General features: G+C 37.8%; 1 protein-coding gene across 4 annotated transcripts in view; it reads right to left on the bottom strand.

Annotated features, from left to right (window-relative positions):
- The window catches only part of UTRN (utrophin), a 406557-nt gene that overhangs the window by 117044 nt on the left and 271236 nt on the right, over nt 1-18277 (bottom strand). For all 4 annotated transcript variants that reach the window (XM_060753499.2, XM_060753500.2, XM_060753501.2 and 1 more), the window contains one exon: nt 12607-12763. In XM_060753499.2, coding sequence (XP_060609482.2) covers nt 12607-12763 — 157 coding nt within the window. The remainder of the gene's footprint in view (nt 1-12606; nt 12764-18277) is intronic.

Genomic DNA, 18277 nt, shown 5'->3' on the forward strand with positions numbered 1-18277 from the left:
TGTATGTATGTATGTATATACATATGTATGTATGAATATTTATTTATATCCAGCTACGTCTCCCCAAAGTACCTGGTGCAGCTTACAACAAAACAATAACATAAATAATAATAAAACATATAACAAGTCAAAGAATTTAAATCACAAGAAATAAAACTAGTCATAATAAATAAGATGAAATAAAACTCAATAATGTTGCAATCGATATAAAACTATGTGAAAGGTTAGCATATAAAACATAAAACATATAAACATTAAAATGAGCAAACATCATGTGACCTGTTCTTGCTAGTTTGAGCACTAGGGTCAATTAAAATTCAATTTAAACTCCAACGGTTAAAATTATGGTTAGTGGGTTCCAAAAGCCTGTCTCCACAGCCATGTTTTCTGTTCCTTCCTGAAAATAGTTAAAGTGGGAGCCAGTCCAGTTTCCTTGGGGAGGGCACTCTAGAGCCAGGAGGCCATCACTGAGAAGACTTTTTCTCTCATCCCTGCCCACCGTGCTTGTAATAGAGGTGGGACCATGCGAATGGCCTCGCTGGCAGATCTTAACGTCTAAGCAGGTTCATAGGAGGAGACGTGGTCGTGCAAATAGACTGGATCTGAACTGTGTAGAGCTTTGTAGGTAGTAACCTGCACTTTGAATTGGGCCCGGACACATAAAGGCAGCAAGTAGAGCTGTCTTAGTGTGTGATCCTACCAGGTCTTGTTAAGCACCAGAAAGGCAGTTCATTGATAGTTATTAAGAGTGTTGATAATATCCAATACTGGCTGAAAACTAGGATACCGTGAGGCACAGAATCAAAGGTATAGTACTATACAATTAATGGCTCTTATTTGGATATCTCCACCAATATGTAGTCACTGATTCTGGAGTTTTCTCTCTAGAACAGCAGATTTCTGTGACCAATGGCTTAGCACTCTAAAAATTGACCAAGAAGACACTGTTGTCTGTTGACATAAAGATCCAAAATCGTGTCATTCCTGAATCCCTGCTATTCCACCTAATAATGATTTCTGATCAAGAGGTTGTGTGAATAGCTCTATGTATTTTGTGAGAGGGAAAGCATTTTTCATTCTGAGTTTAAAAAATAAAAATGTATGGAAATGCATACAATTCTTTTATTCTTTCTTTATCCTCTAAGCCTGCGGTATAAATAAAATCATCAAAGGACTAAGCTGTAAACATTTCTTCACCATTATCTGTTATCAAATTTGATCTGTTCTATTCTCTCACTAAACCTCTGAAAAATATAGCTGGTTTATTGCAGCTGGAGAGTGTTATATATATTCCATCATATCAATAAAATCCCTGAATAATAGTTCATTTTCTCTAGAATATGTTTGTGGTCCTATGCAATATGCATTTTTTAATATAGCATGAAAGCCAACATTCACAAAATCCATTTTAGGATTGGAGTTATGTTTGCTTTGTGATAAATATTGCCAGCATAGCACTTTTACCTTCTTTAACTTGGACATCACACTTCAGGGATGTTAATGCCCCCTCCCCCTAATTTTTAAAGACCTATTACATAGCACCCTAACTTCTAAGGGGAAAATCAGGTCAACAACAGTCATCCAATTTCAAAAGTACTAACACATTTGTAGCCTCATCAAACCTTTCTTTAGCTTATACTAAACAGGAAAATCTGTCCAAAATTCCTGATAAATGAAAGGGAAGTCATTTTCAATTAGACAACATGGCCTTAGCTTAAAAAACAAAACATTTAATCTAAATCAGTTTTATTAGCCATCAATTCATTGACCATTTTATTTGAGCCTGAATGCTTGCTCTTTCACAGCTTTATGTTCCAATATAGTCTAGTGGTATTGAATTACTCTGTTGTTATTATTGAGTCAGGTGCTGAAGAAACCTGGCTGTTTTATAGGTCTGGATGGAAATGGAAAGCCTTGGGGCGGGGGGAGAGACAGTATCTGGGGAAATGTAGTTTTTATACAGCTTACAAGAAATCAAGAACCTTGGTGATAACGGAAATACCATATTGCCATGACAGAAACATGACCTTGAAATATCAGTTTGTTATAGTAATCTGTGTGCACAAATACTCCCCCTTTTTTATGAGGCAGATCATATGTGCATCTTTGAGTGACTGGAAATAAGGACTAATTTTAGTTACTGGTCTACTCCTAAAATTAGTCTCCATTCTAATATTATTCAATACTTATACATTTTAAAATACCCCTTTCAAGGAGTTTGGAAGTTAAGTTTAAAAACTAATACAATGAAGATAAATGTTAGACTATGGAAAATTCATTCATTATCATAAATACTCAGATGGAGCAATGCTGACAAGGGATAGGGAAAAGACAGAACTACTTAATGCCTTCTTTGCCTCGGTATTCTCACAAAAAGAAAGTTGGCTTCAACCTCAGCAAAATGGAGTGGATGAGGGATTAGAGGACATCCAACCTCAAATTGGGAAATAAGTTGTCAAGGAATGCGTGGCAGCTCTAAATGAGTTCAAGTCCCCGGGGCCAGATCAACTACACCCAAGAGTATTGAAGGAACTAGCGGAAGTCATCTCGGAACTATTGGTAATCATCTTTGAGAGTTCTTGGAGAATGGGAGAAGTTACAGCAGACTGGAGGAGGGCCAATATGGTCCCAATCTTCAAGAAGGGGAAAAAGGATGACCCAAACAATTACCGTCCGGTCAGCCTCACGTCAATACCAGGCAAGATTCTGTAAAAGATTGTTAAGGAAGTGGTCTGCAAACACTTAGAGACAAATGCGGTCATAGCTAATAGTCAACACGGATTTATCAAAAACAAGTCATGCCAGACTAATCTGATCTCTTTTTTCGATAGAGTTACAAGCTGGGTAGATGCGGAGAATGTCGTGGATGTAGCGTACTTGGATTTCAGTAAGGCCTTCGACAAGGTCCCCCATGACCTTCTGGCAAACAAACTAGTCTAATGTAGACTAGGCAAAACTACGGTAAAATGGATCTGTAATTGGTTAAGCAGACGAACCCAGAGGGTGCTCACCAATGCTTCCTCTTCATCCTGGAAAGAAGTGACGAGCGGAGTGCCGCAGAGTTCTGTCCTGTGCCCGGTCCTGTTCAACATTTTTATAAATGACTTAGATGAAGGCTTAGAAGGCATGATCATCAAGTTTGCAGCCAACACCAAATTGGGAGGGATAGCCAATACTCCAGAAGATAGGAGCAGAATTCAAAACGATCTTAACAGATTAGAGAGATGGGCCAAAACTAACAAAATGAAGTTCAACAGTGACAAATGCATGATACTCCACTGTAAAGATACAGAATGGGAGGACGCGTGGCTCAAGAGCAGTACGTGTGAAAAAAATTTTGGAGTCCTCGTGGACAACGTTAAACAGTAGCCAACAATGTGATGCGGCAGCAAAAAAAAAGCCAATGGGATTTTGGCCTGCATCAATAGGAGTATAGTGTCTAGGTCCAGGGAAGTCATGCTACCCCTATATTCTGCCTTGGTTAGACCACACCTGGAATACTGTGTCCAGTTCTGGGTACCACAATTGAAGAGAGATATTGGCAAGCTGGAATGTGTCCAGAGGAGGGCGACTAAAATGATCAGGGGTCCGGAGAACAAGCCCTATGAGGGGTGGCTTCAAGAGCTGGGCATGTTTAGCCTGAAGAAAAGAAGGCTGAGAGGAGACATGATAGCCATGTATAAATATGTGAGAGGAAGTCATAGAGAGGAGGGAGCAAGCTTGTTTTCTACTGCCCTGGAGACTAGGATGAGGAACAATGCTTCAAACTACGATAAAGGAGATTCCATCTGAACATGAGGAAGAACTTCCTGACTGTGAGAGCCATTCAGCAGTGGAACTCTCTGCCCACTGTGGTGGAGGCTCCTTCTTTGGAAGCTTTTAAACAGAGGCTGGATGGCCATCTGTCGAGGGTGCTTTGAATGCAATTTTCCTGCTTCTTGGCAGAAGTTTGGACTGGATGGCCCATGAGGTCTCTTTCAACTCTATGATTCTATGATTCATAACTAAATATGTCGGTTTAGTCCTGCTATGATTAGCTAAATTGTTGACAAAGGCATTCATGCAGCCTGTTACAGAGATATGGTACAGAGTTTGCCATTACTGACCTTTTGTCACTATTACCTTCAAAAGGGTTCGTTTGGCTATTATAGTCCTGGATTTCCTTCCTACAAAGCCCATAATAGTATTATTATTTTTTTGCAAGCAGTATAAGTATAACACAATTAGGAAATGCTTTTCTAAAATGAGGAGATTTCATCTTAAAACCTTGTTCCACTTTGTCATTCTTTTGCTAGATTTTTCTTTTTGCTCCCACCAGCATGTATATGTCACTCATTCTTTGAATACCTTATTAATAAAGGTTAATAAGGAGTGATTTAGTCCAGTTAAGGGACACTGTTCCCCCACACGGATAGCAATAAGTGGATAGTTACAGCAATCATTCACTTTCTCAAGGGTGGAGAGTTCTTAATCAGGAATAATGACTTTTTTTCTGTTCAGTTCAGTACTTTATGCTTCCCCACTCCCGATAAAGAAGCATGATCAGGAAAGATCCGTGTCAGACCACATGTAGGAGCCAGGGAAGCATCTTCCATTCAGGCCTTAAAAAGCTGATATTGTGAAAAAAGCCCTGGCTGTTTGAAGGCTTTTTTTCTATTATATATGCTCACTGATGATATAATGCAACCCTTCTACACTGACTATATAATGCAATTTGAAGTTGACTCGAGGCCACAGTGACCACAAAACATGCAATCAATGTCTTCTACAGTGCACATCTAAGGGAATATACTGCTTTAAAACAATCTAAGTTAAATCAAAAATTGTGCTGTAGCAGATACCAGTGTATCCCAGATCTGGGTGCAATCAACTCCAAAAAATGATGAGTATATTGTAAACACCCATCCCTGTAGAAGCACAGTAAAGAATTTCAAATGGATCCTGTTGAAAAATGTCCCAAGGGCATGATTGGGCAGCAGGGGCTAACTGACCTCCTGGGGTGTGGGGAGGGGGAGAATTAATTATTTCTGCTTCTGTCACTTTCCTTATTAATTTATTTTTTTGCACCCCTTAGGCGTCTGGTACATTTGGAACTTGAATAAGACACCATCAAGTAATAGCAGGTGATGTGGACTACATTTAAAAGGAAAGAACTGGCAAGTCACTTCTACATATTCCTTACCTACAGAAACCCTATGAAATGATGTGGCTAGCATTCAACTTCAATGTTTTTAACACAGAAATAATACAGGTATTAGGCTTGTGCGTTTCAAGAGAATCGCTATCCATTTCTACTTGCCAAAACCAGAAGCCTCCCCACACCGCATTACCTCCCAAAAATGGGCATGTTTCCGAATGGGCGTTTTCATTCCATGTACAAAAAAAATGAGTATTTTTCACCCATTGGCAACAATGGGCAGGCTTTCCAGGCTCCCCTTCCTCTCAATGGAAAATCACCATACTTGGGGGGGGGGGGGGGGGGCACATCTACCACTGCTAGCCCACTATGTTTTATTAAGTTTGGGTCATCCCTTGGTTTTTATGATTTTTTTTCTTTTTAGAAATAAAATCTCCTTATAAACATTCTCTAACCCATGCTGACCCCGTTCTCTAACTTCTCCAGGAGCAGCAGCAGGGAAGGCAGAGCACAATTTCTTCCTGCCTAATGTCAAGGATGCACCACACGACACAACCCAGTGCCCAGCCACACTATTTCACTTTCTTCTTTACTAATAAATGTCATATAATAGTCCCTTTGTCCTTATATCCTTCATTAAAACCTGGATTAAAAGCATCAGAGTTCATTTACCATGCTTTCTGGGATCTTTTGTTCTTATATCTTTCATTTAGAACTGGATTAAAAGCATCAGAGTTAGGCTCCCAGGGAAACCCCATGAAAAGAGAATGCAGACCTCTTGAAAAGCAAAGGAGGAACCGAGATCCGCTCCCACTTGTTTTCGTGTGGGGCAGGTCTTTGTACCGGGAGGGCCTTTCCCGTTTTATGCTCTCAAAGGTACTGAAGGTAAAGACAGTGGTAAATCCAAAGGAGAGAGAGTTAGTCTTTATGTGAACAGAAGCTGATGCTTTAATTTATAGCTTCTCATTGCTCTAGGGATTCAGAGTACTTGACTGTCAAATGCAGACCTATGTATCTCCCAGATCAGCGTACAAGCCTAACAGGTATACCTCAATTAATGAAGAAAATGTGTTCCAAGGTATTACTTCTTTAAGAAAAAAAATGGTACCAAAGGTAGAACTAATACAAAAATAAAGAGATAGGTTCCTGCAGGAGGAGGAGGAGGAGGATCTTGGGAGAGGACAGGGATGAAAAGAGGGGCTGGACAAGCATAAACAGACTTGAATTGTGTCTGTACCACATTATAAAATATGTATTAATTTATGTTTGCTCCATATTTTGAAAATCTGGAGAAGATATTGGTCTACACATGGGACATTTCTGAATATGGGAAGAGAATCTAGGGAACATTACACTTCTGCCATTAGCTACGAGTTGCACATGTGAAAAGGAACTCAGACAATATTGTCAATGGAAAGCTTGTGTACTTTTAAAAGAAAAATTCAGGTATTGGACTCCTCCCAAGAGATGCAACAAGTGTTTGGTAGGAAAGATCAAGAAAAAAAAGTGACTATGATTTAAATTACTTAATTAACAGAAAACATGTTACGACATCTTGTTATCAGAATAAAGCAATATGCCATCTATGGAATTTTACAAGCAGCAGCTTGGACAATAAAACTACTGGAGAAAATGATTAGACCTTGGTTGCTAACATACATTTTACAGTGAGCATGTTTTCCTGCAAGGGATATAAGTAGATCAATGCATACAAATCAGTTTAGTGAAGATTTTAAGAAAGACCTCAGTCCTGCTAGTACTCAGTAATTGACACTAGATGTTGCTTTCAGCACAACGCAGTGGTTTTTTATTGACAATCTATGGGAAAGCATTTAAGAAAAGCAACGGATTCCAAAATGATTCTGTTGAAGTGAATGAATGCAAACTGGATTACTGCTTAGTGAATTAATTTCCATTAAATGAGCTGATATTCAACAGGTTTTATTATATTGATGTATGTTTTCAGAAAAAATATATAGTTAACATCCCAGTCTCTTAGGAAAAGCACATATGATGAGAACAGGTGTTGATTACAAGACTAAAGGAGAAAATCATTTATTTTAATAGTTTGATAGAAAAATAATTCTGGCAGTTAATATTTACAAGTTGTGGTTCGCTAAGACAAATGGCAGATCTGATTTCACTCATTCTTTTGGGCTCCTTTTGATAGAAGGAAAACGGAAACATTTCCCCGTTGGATCCAATCATGGTGCAGCATGGCATCTATGCAGGTGTTTTCTCTTTGCCCTTATTAGCTCAACTTAAAAGTTGCAAGTCCATTCCAAAATAGGGTTACAAATCATAGTGATGATGTGATTAATCCAACTGCGGATTTCACCTTTGTCCCATTTTTAATTAGTTTAACAGATAGTCCTACACAGAAAGCAAGTAAACTAAGGAAGAAGAACACAGGTTCATCAGGTTTATCTGTTACATGTAATTCTCCATTAAATTTTGAAAATATTTAATTAGAAAGTGGTAACATTTAAATCAAAGTAATTCCTATTTTCATATTTGATCTCTGAACAAGAAATAACAGTGCTTCACAATTGAGCACTATACAATAGTACCTACATCAAACTGAAATGCATTAATGTTCAATGTATTTTATTAAAAATTAAATAGATGTATTATAACTTATATATATATATATATGCTCATGAATAAACAGGTATAGGAAAATAATAATTTTTAAAAAAGAAGAAATTATATGGAACAAACTACATGTGAGTCTTCTGTATACAACTGGGAAAAATATACAGTGGGCCCTTAGTAGTCTGACTTGACCACGGTGGTCAACACCTTAGTTACCTCTAGACTGGACTATTGCAATGCACTCTACGTGGGGCTTCCTTTGAAGACAGCCCAGAACCTCCAATTGGTCCAACGTTCGGCAGCCAGACTACTAACTGGGGGAATTACAGGGAGCTGTCTACCCCCCAGTTTAAGGAGCACCATTGGCTGCTGTTTATCTTCCGGTCTGAATTCAAGGTGCAGGTGATCACCTATAAGGCCTTGAGAGATTTGGCACCCACCTACCTTTGTGACTGCATCTCCTACTATAAACCTGCACAATCTCTTCAATCCTCTGGGAGGCCCTCCTTTCGGCCCTTCCTCCATCACAAGTACGACTTGTGGGAACAAGGGAGACAGCCTTCTCCGCTGTGGCTCCTTGGCTTTGGAACTCACTGCCTGGAGAGATTAGGCAAGCCCCCACCCTAGCAGCCTTTAAGAAAGATCTAAAATCTTGGCTCTTTCAGTGTGCCTTTGGAGAGTGACCATATATCCCATTTCTGTCTGTTCCATCTATAGTGTCATCCTCATAACACACTTTCCCCCCATCCTTAATGAAGGCCTAACCCCACTTTTCATCCCTTATGAGCTCTTCCCTCACAAATACACTTTTCCACTACTATCTCATTCAGAGTTTTAGCATTTTTATCTTGTGCATTTGGCCCACTCATTGTGTTCTATTCTTTATTATATTATTTTGCAACTGTTTATTTTATCTTGTTACTTTATGTATCTTACTGTGATGTAATTTTTCGTTGCTTTGTATTTTATTTTGCTGTATTGTATTTTTGGGCTCGGCCTCGTGTTAGCCGCCCCAAGTCCCCTTTGGGGAAATGGTGACAGGATATAAATAAGGATTATTATTATTATTATTATTATTACCACCACCACCACCACCACCAGCTGGGGTTTAGATGCAGAGCCCCAATCTGATACCAAAATCCATGCATGTTCAAGGCCCATTATAAACAATAATATAGTAAAATGGTATCACTCATATAAAATGGAAAAATCAAGGCCTGATTTGTAGGGTTTTTTTCCTTAAAATCTTTTCAAGCCATGATTGAAACCATGGATACAGAATCCATAGATACAGAGGGCTGAATGTATTTAGAGATATGACTGCTGGCATGACAGAACTTCCAGCTATCTTTATATATCTATTAGCTATCTTTGCATTTCCTCAAAATCTGTTCCATGAGATGTACTACCAGCTCTCTGGAGCAAGTGTAGTGAGTACTTGGTAGGTCACAGTACCTCATGTATTTGATACCAATAACATTACTGCAAAGAAGCACAAGGATGGCTTATCACAATTGTGCCCTAGAGTTTTTGGTTTGGGACATCCTTATCATAGAATAAATGTCTTAGAAACTAACAAGTGAATGTGATAAAGGGCTAAAAGATCAAAAGCATTTGAAAATATGTGTATTTATTAATGGCTATTTATTTCAATGTAAATATCCTTTTGCAGCCATTGTGTCTATATAGCACTCTGCATAAATCTCTTCATTCAAAACCCAAGCAGTGGCAATGTAATCTGGGAGCAAATTAAGAAAATAAAAATATGTGTCTCCATGTTTCTAGGGCCCATGAACATTTTGGAGGCACAAAAATGACTCCAGCAAACAAATTTACAGTTGCATCATACCATGCTTAATTTGCATACTGCCTTTGAAGCTATGCACTGGGGAAAGTGAACAGAAGGGGAGAGCCATTAAATGAACAACAGTAAACCAAAAAAAGTATCATAACTCATGCTGGAGTGAGAAAAACAAATTAAATTGCTGAGAAGTTGGGGGAGAGACAATGTGAAATAAATCCATGGAAAAGTCTGGCCAAGGGGATTTGTGTACAAATTATGAAGCACTGGAAAAGGATGAATGAAGAATCATCATCTAGGGTCTAATGCAAAATTTAATATTATCAATGCCAGACTGTATGATCTGCCAGATTAGTCCCATTCTGGAGGTTCACAGAGATGCAGTAATAGCATATTTTTGACACAGGGGTGTTATATGATTCTGTAAATGTCCTGATTATTGCGTCTTTTCTGCTTTTCCTCTTCATCTCTGCCTAACCTCCCCAATGTGACTCTTAAGTAGGAGAAAGTATTTGTTTTTCAAAAAACTCATTAGGCCCACCTGAATAATTAACACTCACTTGTATAGAGAAGATTTCTAAGAGGTAACATCTAAACAGAGAAATGCAACTCCTCACTCTAGTGATAATTGTAAGAAGAATTGCCTTCTGGCTATTAAAGTTTACCACAAAATCTATTAAAGCAATGACAAAAGTAATAGCCTACATACAAAAAAGGACCTCTGCCATCTTTTTTCCTTGTCCCTAGGTAATTATGTTAATACAATTTCAACATCATAAAAGGTATGGTTTAATGAAGTATTGATACAAGAAGACACATATTTGCGATATTTGCACATTCTATTATTATGTATGTTATTTCTTTTTCTCTTTAATGGAACTGATCAATATTTTAAAAGTGAAGAACATATCAATATTTGCCTCTTGAGGTACATATATAGGGCAAATAAAAAACTGTGTTAATATCTAAAGGGCTTTTAAAAAGGACTCGCTTAAAAATGATGAGCTCAACATCACATTTGTTATTGTTATGTTGTTCATTCGTTCAGTCGTCTCCAGCTCTTCGTGACCTCATGGACCAGCCCACGCCAGAGCTCCCTGTCAGCCGTCATCACCCCCAGCTCCTTCAGGGTCAGTCCAGTCACTTCAAGGATGCCATCCATCCATCTTGCCCTTGGTCGGCCCCTCTTCCTTTTACTTTCCACTTTCCCCAGCATAATTGTCTTCTCTAGGCTTTGCTGTCTTCTCATGATGTGGCCAAAGTACTTCAGCTTTGTCTCTAGTATCCTTCCCTCCAATGAGCAGTCGGGCGTTATTTCCTGGAGGATGGACTGGTTGGATCTTCTCGCAGTCCAAGGCACTCTCAGAACTTTCCTCCAACACCACAGTTCAAAATCATGTATCTTCCTTCGCTCAGCCTTCCCTAAGGTCCAGCTCTGACATCCGTAGGTTACTAATTAGTGTAAAAGTTAGCTATGTTAATATTTTCATGTCCAAGAAAAAAATGATGTCTGCATCCCAAAATCTGTATTCCATGCTAAACCTTGCCAATCTGTAAAGTATAGCCACAGTTCAAGGGAAAATAATGCAATTCTGGAAACTTGTGGATTGTTTCCATACAAAATATTGGAGGTCTGCAAACCTCAGCTCCTGTTCTAAGCAACACCTTGTACTCCTAACAACCAGAACTTCTGTTCTAGGTGAAACCTTCAAAGGCTGGAAACCAGAAGACATTTTACAGCAAAATACATTATACCAGCTGCTTAGCTTCTATCTTTACTTAGAGATAAGAGCAAAGAATCAGGCCCTTATTTTCTTTCCTTTTATTACGAGGCATCTTCCACAATAATGAATAACAATACTGACTCTTTATGTCAATAAATGAAAAAGCTCAATTTCATTGCATTGAAATAAAAATATGAAAATGATTCCTGTTCTTTTTTTTAAAAGCTCAATGCATTAACTTATTTAGTCTTAACAGGTTATTTCCAACCTCTGGGTTTACACACCACAATTTCTTAACAGCAGATTAGACCAAGAGTTTTGACTTTTCTACCATTCTTCTGCAACACATATAAATGGACCTGTTGCGTGTCAGCCTATTCAGCCTGTGATTGTGTCTGATGTTCATGCTGATGCTCATGATGGGGATGATGTTCTTCGTGGATTTGGGGGTGAGGGTTTGTTTGGGCCTGAGTTAAGTTCAGAAGAGAGGCCTGCACTGTTTCAGGAAGATTCTCAAGGCCACATTTCTGGGAGAGACCTTTCACCGCTTTTCTCAGTAGCAGTAATATCAAAAATAGACGAGGCTAATAAAACACAAACTGAAATAAAGAACACAAAACTAAAAGAATAACAGTTAAGTTGCCCAATGACTATTCAAAGCAAAAGTTCTATAAGTTAAAAAAAAACAATAACAAAGATTCATACATTTTAAAATGTTCCTGTTGCTAAATAAATTGATTTAAAATATTTTTGTACTGAGCTCAACCAGCTGAATGGGGGGGGGGGGGGGGAGAAACTTCCCTTTATAGATAAAATTACATATATGCAAAATAAAAAGGGGGTAGATAGATATAATTTCTGAAGAAAGAAATAATGTTAGCAGATGCTGCCTATTAATTTTTTTAACTGAATTATGAATGAGAATGGTTATTCACTTTCAATCTCATGACAAAACACCATTTGTTCCATATTTCCTGCTCTTGCACTTGAAAAGTACTTGACATTCACTTAATGATCATGTACACTTTAACAGATTGCGTCATTTGTTCAATTATGGAGTCATACAGACATGTATAAGGAACAAGAGGCAATGCATTCTGTAAGCAAACACTATGTTGCTTGCAGCTGTGTCTTCACTGTAGATCTGAACTCAAGGAAACTGTTTTTGTGGTGTTTGTAGTGCACAGCACAGCGTAGCTGGCAACCGACTACACAAAGAGAGAATTAGATGGCAGAATTGATCTTCCCATGGTCCCCACCCCAGTACAGTTTTACAACATATCATAAAGGGATTAAACATTTCCACAGATGTGCCAAATGAAAAGCTACCACGATGGTATGCAACTCACTCTGCAGTGGTCATGCTGCTGCTGTACAGTTGGAACATCCCCACCAATAGGCATCTGCTTCTTCAAATCTTCATCTTTTAGATTCAGCCACTTGATCAGCTCTTCCAGTGATGTCAGCAACTTGTTCCATTTCTCTGCACTTACTTCTAAGTGAGCTCTACAATGAAATATAGCAAACATTTAGATTTTAGCAATTAGATGTTGCATCAGTGTGACTTAGCAGACAGCTTCCTTAATTTATCATTGTTCAAATGATGCATTTGAATTGTCCACTTGAAAACTAATCCGTGTGAGGAAAGCAATACTCCAAAGGCACCAGATCCTATTTCATCTTGTAAACTAAGCAAGGGAGGAACTGGTTAGAATATGGAAAATATACCACCAAGAAATATTAGGTAATATAGGATATATTTTAGAGGAATGACAAATCTCCCCTAATTATTCATTCCCTAAGAAAATCCTATGAAATTCACAGTGTCAACAGAAAAGTGATGGTATTTTTTTTACCTGAGTTGTAAGGAATACTCAAATAACACATGAACTGATACAAAATTCTACTAAATTGATCTTAATATAGGAAAACTATCCCCCCTTCTCTATTTTTCTTCGTATTTTAAAAATTACGGTAATCATCATGTAATCTAATAGCAATAACTGAATGTTACGCTACTTCTGCACTGTATAGCATTACATCTTGGCTATCAAATGCATGAATTTGAAATAACTTTTAAAGAATCTTAAAGGTCAACTCCAGATTTCCATGAGAGAGATGCTACCTGCAACAGATTGATGTACAGAGCAGGAAGAGGTTAAATGCTCCTTGAGTTTTGCTGTTGCAGGTTATTTATTCATTTTGCTGAATCAACAAATTCCTGTACTATTGTACCGTAATTCAGTTAATATGATATACCATTAGTGCAACTACGAGAGCCCCCGGTGGCGCAGTGGGTTAAACCCCTGTGCCAGCAGGACTGAAGACCGACAGGATGCAGCTCCTCATATGGGGACATGAGAGAAGCCTCCCGCAAGGATGATGAAAACATCAAATCATCTGGGTGTCCCCTGGGCAACATCCTTGCAGACGGCCAATTCTCTCACACCAGAAATGACTTGCAGTTTCTCAAGTCACTCCTGACATGACAAAAAAAGTGCAACTACTCTTGATAATGTCAGAACCTTTTATTTTTCTCATCCCCTTGTCCATTTCCAAGTACATAAAGCAGAATGTGTCCTCACAGTCACAAAGAAATTATTCTAATCTTCTCTTGTCACTTATCAGTGTGCAAAATACATTTTAAATTCTTAGTAGCTTTCTAACATAACAAGGGAAGGTTCCCAGACTTCCACTATAATTCCATGTTTTCCATGATCTTGATTAATCCTGAAACCATATAATTGCCTTACAATGGAAAATGGTTTCATTCCCTATATATCACTATCTCTACCAAACAGAGTAGTTTAATTTTCTGCTAGCTCCACATGCAATTCTAGTAAATGAATACCACATTTTAAAAAAGATTAAATCTCTCCAAAACACCACTTACTGTCTTATAAAGATTCAGTAATTAGTGATCCAATCATTCTCTCTCTCTCTCTCTCGCTTTAATAGTAAAGATAAAGGTTTTCCCTGGCATTAAGTCTAGTTGTGTACAACTCTGGAGGTTGGTGCTCATCTCCATTTCTAAGCGAAAGAGCTTGTTCATAGGCACCTCCAAAGTCATGTGGCTAGCATGACTGCATGGAGTGCTGTTACCTTTCCTCAGAAGCGGTACCTATTGATCCACTCACATGTGCATGTTTTCGAACTGCTAGGTTGGCAGAAGCTGGGGCTAATAGCAGGAGCTCACCCTGCTCTCCAGATTCAAACTGCCAACCTTTTGGTCAGCAAGTTCAGTAGCTCAGTGGTTTAACTCACTGCACCACCATATTGATATTAATATTATTAAAAATGTATAATGTCAAAAGACATACTTGGCTTCCTCCAACCTTAAGTGAATAGTGGTTATAGACGAGTAGTCCTCTGACCACAATGTCCTTATCACGAATTTGAAGGGGATAGCCAAGAAATATGATTGCATTGTTATAGCCATTGCACCTCACCATTTCCCATGTTGACCTAGAATGATGAGGATTAGAATGAAACCACAACTGAGGGCCCATAAGCTCCCTTCTTATAAAGCCCAACCATATAGAATAGGGAGGGAGAAATATGAGGATACACATAAGTGAAAGCTCTGATAATGAATGGAAAGGCTCGTTGGCCTTGATTCTCTACAGCTACAGATTATTTAATCCCTTTGCATCAATGCAAAACAAATTGTCAGGACTTGGCATTAGAAAATACGACTGGAAAATGAAAGTTTATATTCGGTGTTTCAGCAGAGACCATATTGGAACTATCCACCCTTATCAAGTATTAGAATAGCCAAATCTCTCTATAAGAATCAAAGATTGAATCTCTTACAAATCCCAGCAAGTCTATCCCAGGATGACAGACAGTCAAAAATTCTTACAAAAAGTACTTTGCATTGGCTGTTACCATCTGCTAATACATTAAATTTCTGCTCCTTGGATCTACATCTCTTTTTTATAGACTAATCTATCATTTATGCTTTTGACTTTTTAATTCAGTTTCAAAACCAGTTGTGATACACTGATTAAGCTGTCACATTAAGGAAGGGGCTGTGTACTATACAATTATATGTATTTAATCCTACTCTAACTGCTGTGGCTATATCCTATAGAATCTTGGATTTGTAGTTTGGTCAGGTTCTTGGAAATCTCTGCAGACAGAAACTAGATATAGCAATACATCTGAAGTGATTCATAAAACCACAAAAACCACAATTCCATCCAATGACAATGTACCAATTAAATCACACTTTAGTGAAGATATACTCTGAACTGAGGAATGCAACCAAATTACAATACCTTTTCATCCACAGACTTCTCTGTGATACTTACTCTTGTTCAGCACAAAATCATTGAAAAGTGTCTGTGATGATAAATTGGAATGGGAAGAATCATGTGTGTCACTTTGAGTTTCATGGGCAATGTAAGAAAATAATGGAATAGAAACAAAGATTCTTTTTGTTTATTATTTATTATTGTTAGTTTTTGTCAATTAAAATAAATTTTGGTCTCTAACAAAAATACTTCACTTCATTTTTTATCGTTACTGGAATTAAAGAAAAGTTTAGGTCCTTTGGGACAGCACTTGAAATACACAGAACAGAAAGCATTTCATAATATAATTAGGTATGAAATTGGTTAACTCCAGTTGAACATGTATTTTTATGTAAGCAGAGAAATTACATTTATTTCTGGATGAGAAATGTTGTTAGTTCATCCTAATCCCAGTTTAGGAGGCCACTCAAACATTTGCTAAAGATTAAAGTATAAACACATGTATTGACTGAATTCCTCACTGAATTCTATTTTCTCCTTTTACTCAAACACTATCAAAACTCAAGCCAGATGTGATTGTGAACACATATACCTGCCAGAAGTCTTCTTTGTTCTGAGAAACTATCACTATGAAAAACAGTTTGTAAAGTGATGTACTGTATGTCTAGGAAACAGGTGGATAATTGCACTTTGTTGATGTTGATGGCTCAAAATATTTAACAAAAACATTGACAACTTCGTACATCAATAAAGATCAGGAAAAGTAAAAACAAACTAAAGCAAAAAGCATACTATTAATCACTCATCTGGCAGGAGAAACTACATTAATGCCAACATAACATCATTCTGAATTTTTCCTCACGGTATCTAAGCATAAAAAGAATTATATTCCCACACTGTGCTTCCAAGTTCTGCTGTCAATATTTATTTTCTGCAACCTCTACACTATTTTTCAGCTACAATGGCCATTATGATATAATCCAGTTATCTTAAAACCAATTCTTTTGAATACATTTTAGGATGAAACCGAGAGATAAAACACATCCATGGAAATCCACTGGGTGCCCTTTGGTAGTTCACTCTTTCAGCCTCAAAAGAAAACAAAGGCAAACCCCATCTGAACAAATCTTGCCAAGAAAAATCTATAATAAGATCTTCTTGGGATTATCATAAATTGGCAATGACATGAAGGCACACAACTCACATACTTAGGTCAAAGTACATTACTCTGCAAATAGCAAATTTAAATATGCAAAAATTCTTGTAATTTCGGCATCAGAAAATTCTTGTAATTTCGGCATCATTTTATTTGTTCGTAACAACAACAATAACAACAACAACAACAAGTAAAACAAGCAGTTGAAAAAGAAAAAAACGCTCTGGCAGAATATGTCAAGGAAAGCCAAAAACCTGCTTTAATTGAAGTCAATAATCAGAAACTTCTCAAAGCACAGCAGACAAAGAACCAGTACAAGAAAACTGCACTACAAACCAGAGCTGACAGCTGGCACAACGAAGCACTGCATGGGCAGTTCCTTGACAAAATTGAAGGAAAAGTTGTCAGGGAGAACTTGGTTATGGCTCACAAATGGAACACTGAAGAAGGAGACAGAAGGCTTGATTCTTGCAGCCCAGGAGCAAGCCATTAAGGCCAGGATTGAAAAAATCAGCTGATGACCCAAAATGCAGACTGTATAAAGAAACTGATGAAACCATGGACCATATCCTCAGCTGTTGCAAGAAAATTGCAGACTACAAACAAAGACACAGCTCTGTGACCCAGATGATTCACTGGAACTTATGCCACAAGTACCACCTGCCAGTAAAGAATTGGTGGGATCTTAAACCCACAAAGGTCGTGGAAAATGAACATGCAAAAATACGGTGGGACTTTTGAATCCAGACTAACAAAGTTTTGGAACACAATACACCAGACATCACAATTGTGGAAAAGAAAAAAGTCTGGATTATTGATGTCGCCATACCAGGTGACAGCCGCATTGAGGAAAAACAACAGGAAAAACTCAGCCGCTATTAAGACCTCAAAATTGAACTGCCAAGGCTCTGGCATAAACCAGTACAGGTGGTCCCAGTGGTCACTGGCGCCCAAAGATCTCAGCCGGCATTTGATCAGCCCCCTCGCTGATGGTGTTTCGAAAAAGACTGAAGACCTGGATGTTCGAACAGGCATTCGGCCAATTGGCACAATGAACTGATGACTAAAGGACTGGTAATACGGACGATGAAATTGGATCATGATTTTAGTTAAGAGATGCATTGGATTATTATCGACGGGCCAATATTGTTTATTGTGTATGCTGTTTTTATGGTTTTAAATTGAATATTGTTGTTTGTTGTACTGTTGTAAACCGCGTTGAGTCGCCAATTTAGGCTGAGAAACGGCGGTATACAAGCACCGTAATAATAATAAAAAATAAAAACTATAAACATCGTTAATTGAAAAACACAATATAATATATTATATTCCTATTATTCCTATATATAATAAACAGCTAATTACATCCCTACACTCTGGAACTAATATACATGTATTTATTGGCTATATATACCCCATCTTTCTTTCGGGATAGGATCCAAAATCACCCATAAAAAAATCAATGCAGTATAATTTCATTTTATGATTACTTTCCTCTACTGTTTGAATATTTAAAACACCCAGAATTCAGATATATTTTACCAAAGCATATATACATTTTAAAAAAGCACTACATACATTTAAGAACACTATCATAAGCTAATAAAA

This window comes from Anolis sagrei, chromosome 1 (assembly GCF_037176765.1).
Source record: "Anolis sagrei isolate rAnoSag1 chromosome 1, rAnoSag1.mat, whole genome shotgun sequence".
NCBI lineage: Eukaryota > Metazoa > Chordata > Lepidosauria > Squamata > Dactyloidae > Anolis > Anolis sagrei.